The following is a 6,734-nucleotide window of genomic DNA, read 5'->3' on the forward strand; positions in this document are numbered from 1 at the left end:
CCCCCAACAGCCTTTTTTTTTCCATAACACTTTAACCAGAGTGACGGGAGAGCGGCATTTCAGAAAACGTGCTTATTTCGGCGAGAAAAAGCGATTTCGGCAATAAAATTTAAAACGCGTGTAAAACATAAACCAAACGATGAAATTGGTTATTTCTTCATGTATAATGATCAACTCGATACTCCCTAGCCCCCAACAGCCTTTTTTTTCATAACACTTTAACCAGAGTGACGGGAGAGCGGCATTTCAGAAAACGTGCTTATCTCGGCGAGAAAAAGCGATTTCGGCAATAAAATTTAAAACGCGTGTAAAACATAAACCAAACGATGAAATTGGTTATTTCTTCATGTATAATGATCAACTCGATACTCCCTAGCCCCCAACAGCCTTTTTTTTCATAACACTTTAACCAGAGTGACGGGAGAGCGGCATTTCAGAAAACGTGCTTATCTCGGCGAGAAAACGCGATTTCGGCAATAAAATTTAAAACGCGTGTAAAACATAAACCAAACGATGAAATTGGTTATTTCTTCATGTATAATGATCAACTCGATACTCCCTAGCCCCCAACAGCCTTTTTTTTCATAACACTTTAACCAGAGTGACGGGAGAGCGGCATTTCAGAAAACGTGCTTATCTCGGCGAGAAAAAGCGATTTCGGCAATAAAATTTAAAACGCGTGTAAAACATAAACCAAACGATGAAATTGGTTATTTCTTCATGTATAATGATCAACTCGATACTCCCTAGCCCCCAACAGCCTTTTTTTTCATAACACTTTAACCAGAGTGACGGGAGAGCGGCATTTCAGAAAACGTGCTTATCTCGGCGAGAAAAAGCGATTTCGGCAATACAATTTAAAACGCGTGTAAAACATAAACCAAACGATGAAATTGGTTATTTCTTCATGTATAATGATCAACTCGATACTCCCTAGCCCCCAACAGCCTTTTTTTTCATAACACTTTAACCAGAGTGACGGGAGAGCGGCATTTCAGAAAACGTGCTTATCTCGGCGAGAAAAAGCGATTTCGGCAATAAAATTTAAAACGCGTGTAAAACATAAACCAAACGATGAATTTGGTTATTTCTTCATGTATAATGATCAACTCGATACTCCCTAGCCCCCAACAGCCTTTTTTTTCATAACACTTTAACCAGAGTGACGGGAGAGCGGCATTTCAGAAAACGTGCTTATCTCGGCGAGAAAAAGCGATTTCGGCAATAAAATTTAAAACGCGTGTAAAACATAAACCAAACGATGAAATTGGTTATTTCTTCATGTATAATGATCAACTCGATACTCCCTAGCCCCCAACAGCCTTTTTTTTCATAACACTTTAACCAGAGTGACGGGAGAGCGGCATTTCAGAAAACGTGCTTATCTCGGCGAGAAAAAGCGATTTCGGCAATAAAATTTAAAACACGTGTAAAACATAAACCAAACGATGAAATTGGTTATTTCTTCATGTATAATGATCAACTCGATACTCCCTAGCCCCCAACAGCCTTTTTTTTCATAACACTTTAACCAGAGTGACGGGAGAGCGGCATTTCAGAAAACGTGCTTATCTCGGCGAGAAAGTTGCGATTTCGGCAATAAAATTTAAAACGCGTGTAAAACATAAACCAAACGATGAAATTGGTTATTTCTTCATGTATAATGATCAACTCGATACTCCCTAGCCCCCAACAGCCTTTTTTTTCATAACACTTTAACCAGAGTGACGGGAGAGCGGCATTTCAGAAAACGTGCTTATCTCGGCGAGAAAAAGCGATTTCGGCAATAAAATTTAAAACGCGTGTAAAACATAAACCAAACGATGAAATTGGTTATTTCTTCATGTATAATGATCAACTCGATACTCCCTAGCCCCCAACAGCCTTTTTTTTTCATAACACTTTAACCAGAGTGACGGGAGAGCGGCATTTCAGAAAACGTGCTTATCTCGGCGAGAAAAAGCGATTTCGGCAATAAAATTTAAAACGCGTGTAAAACATAAACCAAACGATGAAATTGGTTATTTCTTCATGTATAATGATCAACTCGATACTCCCTAGCCCCCAACAGCCTTTTTTTTCATAACACTTTAACCAGAGTGACGGGAGAGCGGCATTTCAGAAAACGTGCTTATCTCGGCGAGAAAAAGCGATTTCGGCAATAAAATTTAAAACGCGTGTAAAACATAAACCAAACGATGAAATTGGTTATTTCTTCATGTATAATGATCAACTCGATACTCCCTAGCCCCCAACAGCCTTTTTTTTTCATAACACTTTAACCAGAGTGACGGGAGAGCGGCATTTCAGAAAACGTGCTTATCTCGGCGAGAAAAAGCGATTTCGGCAATAAAATTTAAAACGCGTGTAAAACATAAACCAAACGATGAAATTGGTTATTTCTTCATGTATAATGATCAACTCGATACTCCCTAGCCCCCAACAGCCTTTTTTTTCATAACACTTTAACCAGAGTGACGGGAGAGCGGCATTTCAGAAAACGTGCTTATCTCGGCGAGAAAAAGCGATTTCGGCAATAAAATTTAAAACGCGTGTAAAACATAAACCAAACGATGAAATTGGTTATTTCTTCATGTATAATGATCAACTCGATACTCCCTAGCCCCCAACAGCCTTTTTTTTCATAACACTTTAACCAGAGTGACCGGAGAGCGGCATTTCAGAAAACGTGCTTATCTCGGCGAGAAAAAGCGATTTCGGCAATAAAATTTAAAACGCGTGTAAAACATAAACCAAACGATGAAATTGGTTATTTCTTCATGTATAATGATCAACTCGATACTCCCTAGCCCCCAACAGCCTTTTTTTTCATAACACTTTAACCAGAGTGACGGGAGAGCGGCATTTCAGAAAACGTGCTTATCTCGGCGAGAAAAAGCGATTTCGGCAATAAAATTTAAAACGCGTGTAAAACATAAACCAAACGATGAAATTGGTTATTTCTTCATGTATAATGATCAACTCGATACTCCCTAGCCCCCAACAGCCTTTTTTTTTCATAACACTTTAACCAGAGTGACGGGAGAGCGGCATTTCAGAAAACGTGCTTATCTCGGCGAGAAAAAGCGATTTCGGCAATAAAATTTAAAACGCGTGTAAAACATAAACCAAACGATGAAATTGGTTATTTCTTCATGTATAATGATCAACTCGATACTCCCTAGCCCCCAACAGCCTTTTTTTTCATAACACTTTAACCAGAGTGACGGGAGAGCGGCATTTCAGAAAACGTGCTTATCTTGGCGAGAAAAAGCGATTTCGGCAATAAAATTTAAAACGCGTGTAAAACATAAACCAAACGATGAAATTGGTTATTTCTTCATGTATAATGATCAACTCGAGTCGAGCTCCAGGGAGAGAGGCTGATTTTTCGCTTTTTGAGGCCGACCGACGAACCGGCGCGGGGCGGACTCAAAAGCCCGCAGAGCCGTAGGCACTTAGAAAAGTTTCGCCTTTGGCTGTGAGCTCCAGGGGGAGAGGCTGATTTTGCGTTATTTTAGGCCGGCTGGAGAACCGGCGCGGGTCGGACGCACAATCCCCGCAGAGCCGTGGGCACTTAGAAAATTTTCGCCAAGTTGGCTGTGAGCGCCTGGTACCTAATATGGAAGTATAGAGGCCGACTTTCGGGCAAGATCACGCCGGGTTAGGCTTCTAGGACCCCGGCTAAGCAATTTTACCGGGCCGCCCGGTTCTTTTTTTTAACCAGCCCGGTTCTTTTTACACTTCCAGCTGGAGCTCAGCAGCGGCTTTTTGCACAGTATCACGCCGGGTTAGGCTTCCAGGACCCCGGCTAAGCAATTTTACCGGGCCGCCCGGTTCTTTTTTTTAACCAGCCCGGTTCTTTTTACACTTCCAGCTGGAGCTCAGCAGCGGCTTTTTGGACAAGATCACGCCGTGTTAGGCTTCCAGAGCCCCGGCTAAGCAATTTTACCGGGTCGCCCGGTTCTTTTTTTAACCAGCCCTGTTCTTTTTTTAACCAGCCCGAGAGAATGGTAGGTGGATATTATGACAAAGTTTGATGGAGTATTGATTTATGACCTTAATAAAAAAGTATTAAATATTTTTTTTTTTTTTTATTTTTTTTTTTTTAAAAAGAGTTATTGAGGTCATAGAGTTTATGGAGGTCATAGGGAGGTCATAGGTTATAGGGTTAGGTTGTTATTTATTTAAAATGTTGAATTATGGGTTGGGTTAGGGTTTGAGTTTGGTATGAGTGGTGTGTGTGTGTGGTTGAAAGTCAAAAATGTTATGAGCTGCTGCTTCCTCCCTCGTCCTGTAGGGGGTGTTTAAGTGTTTCATTCACTTTTATCCTGAGATAGGAGTGCTAAGGTGTGTAAGTGTATTTATCTCAGGATGAGTGTAAATCTTGTTTTGTTTTGTTTTTTGGATGGTGGTAAGTCTGAACATATGTGTTAGATCATCTGTAAATCTTGTTTTGTTTATTTTTTGGTGGTGGGAATATGTCTGTAGATGTTTAGGGTCTTAAGATTGTTGGGGGTGTCTGACCTTCTCACCTTGCGCGGCTCTTTACGGCGTGTGTCTGTATCTGGGTTGTATGTGTGTGTATGTGGCTGAGTTAAATTATTTGATGGTGGGAATATGTCTGTACATGTTTTGGGTCTTAAGATTGTTGGGGGGTGTATGACCCTGCTTTATGACCTCGCCGCGTGTATCTGTGGGATGTGTGTCTATGTGGCTGAGTTAAATTATTTTTGGTGCTATGTTTCAGTTTAAAAAAGCTTTTAATAATAGTATGAGGTGAAAAAAAATGAATCTTACCTTCCGAGGGATGAAATTAGCTGGTCCTCAGTCCAATTTTGTGTATGGAGGAGAAAATGGAGTTTAAAAATGGGGTGGGGGTTAGGGTTAGGGGTCTTCAGGTCAGAATGTTCTTTAGGGCGGGAAAGTATCTGGATATATAGATGTGCAAGTGTTTAAACAGTCAGAAAAGGCCTTTACAAAGCTCAAACCACCTCAAGTCGGTCTCTACGCTCTGCGGATCTTTTAAAAGCAATGGTGAAAGGTAGGTTGTTTTTTTTCCTAAAAATAAACTATTCTGTTATAATGCGATTGTATTTATGACGTATGTTTTTTTTTGTACATAGATATTATCGTCTATGCGGACGTCCACAATGCTCGTGAGTTTTATTATGTGTTTACATTATTCTGTTATTTTCTCCATCAGAAATGTGATGTTATTGTTTTTCTCAACAAAAAAAAGCGCGGTTAAATGATGACTTCAGTGGAGTCTACTTAACGCAGACGGATTACGGTGAATCACACATTCATTTATGTTAGTTAATATTAATACGTTGATCTTAAAATGTTTAACTTATGTATGTATGTTAGATCTGGTAGGTGCAGCGGAGCAAGACATCCAGAAAAACGGTCTGGGTGACACAGGTCGCGAAGGTTACAAAGAGCCTGCTTCAAACGTGTCGGATGTGTTGGGAGAATCGTCTGACGAGGGCTCAGCTCCGCATCTTTTAAGAGCATTTGAAGACCGACAGAATCGGCTCTTTGCTCAAAAAGCGGATGACGTGTCAGCGGGTCACGTGACGGACGCAGAGCTTGCGAATATTAAGTACGAGGAGTTGAACCAAACTCGCGAATCGTTAAAAGAAATTGAAGGTATGTCGAATTTTGTTTTATATGTATATATATATATATATATATATTATTTTTTCTATCATATATTTATGTTATAACATTGTTTCTTCTGTATACTTCAGGCGCTATTGACAGCCAACCACAGGCTGCTCAACCGAGGCGTCAGATGACTCGGAGTAGGAGGGGTCGAAGAAGGAGCAGGCTCACACACAACCCCCACCCATCCTTCCGTGTGAGAGAGAGGCGTCTGAAAGATTCAAGGTCTCATGCGTGTGACGGTGAATGTATTTACAGACAGCAACTTCGCTCTTGTCTCAAAGTAATACAGACATTGACATCTGCAATTGAAACATCGATAGTTTAAAATAAAAAGGCAATGTCTGACCCTAAACTCACGCCAGCTGAGGCAGACGTCATAGCAAGCATTGTTGAAATAGATTTTGAAACCGATGAAACAAATCATGAATCAGGTACAAGGCAGAGATTTTGTGATACCCCTGAACTAGATCAACAAATCTTGACAATTAACAACGATATTGAAATGTTATCGGATGGTGCGTATAGGAGTCAAATATCAGAATTAACATCACACCTGCTATCTGCTCTAGAGGGTGTAAATGCGGTGGTATCGGGTGAGCAGAGTGCCCTCAGCCCCGATGTGCCTAATCATTTACAAAGTGTGGTAGAGGGTCTTAATAATCAAAGTGTCAATGAAGGTAGCCAAAGTCCTACACACATTTCTTCACAATTGTTAAACTTGATAACTGAATTAAATAACCACACGTATGAGAGTGTACGTTGTCTCAGTCCTAACATACCGGCTCAACTGATTGACATTATCAACGAGTTAAATGTACAGCCGCCTGACCCGACTCACGATAATCAGTCTGTGTTGAATGATGAAATAATTGATGACATGTGCGTTGAACCCTTGGCGTGTATTGATGGTAGCGACATAGCGCCGTGCCTACAAACTCGCCAACAGCCTAACAACTGCGCTGTAATAATTGATCATCAAATTGAGGGCGACATAGCGCCGTCTCAACATACGGCGTTTCAGCAACCTGACGCTACCTCTCAGCCGCTGAGTCGTGTTCAACCCA

At 40.9% G+C, this 6,734-nt stretch overlaps 1 protein-coding gene across 1 annotated transcript; it reads left to right on the top strand.

Moving 5' to 3' along the window:
- The first annotated feature begins 4,876 nt into the window (after positions 1–4,876).
- On the top strand, positions 4,877–5,995 carry LOC147037360 (uncharacterized). Its single transcript, XM_085905161.1, has 5 exons — positions 4,877–5,044; positions 5,127–5,159; positions 5,243–5,293; positions 5,371–5,652; positions 5,754–5,995. The coding sequence occupies exons 1-5, from the start codon at positions 5,035–5,037 to the stop codon at positions 5,993–5,995; spliced, it is 618 nt and encodes a 205-aa protein (XP_085761287.1). The 5' UTR covers positions 4,877–5,034.
- The last annotated feature ends 739 nt before the right edge of the window (positions 5,996–6,734 follow it).

The sequence above is a fragment of the Syngnathus leptorhynchus genome, unplaced genomic scaffold, assembly GCF_054491065.1.
Source record: "Syngnathus leptorhynchus isolate UIUO unplaced genomic scaffold, UIUO_Slep HiC_scaffold_213, whole genome shotgun sequence".
Lineage (NCBI taxonomy): Eukaryota > Metazoa > Chordata > Actinopteri > Syngnathiformes > Syngnathidae > Syngnathus > Syngnathus leptorhynchus.

Coding starts and splice junctions, on each gene's coding strand:
- LOC147037360 (XM_085905161.1), top strand. Junction 5,160..5,242: donor TGCGGACGTCCACAATGCTC/GTGAGTTTTATT, acceptor AACAAAAAAAAG/CGCGGTTAAATGATGACTTC. Junction 5,294..5,370: donor CTTAACGCAGACGGATTACG/GTGAATCACACA, acceptor TATGTATGTTAG/ATCTGGTAGGTGCAGCGGAG.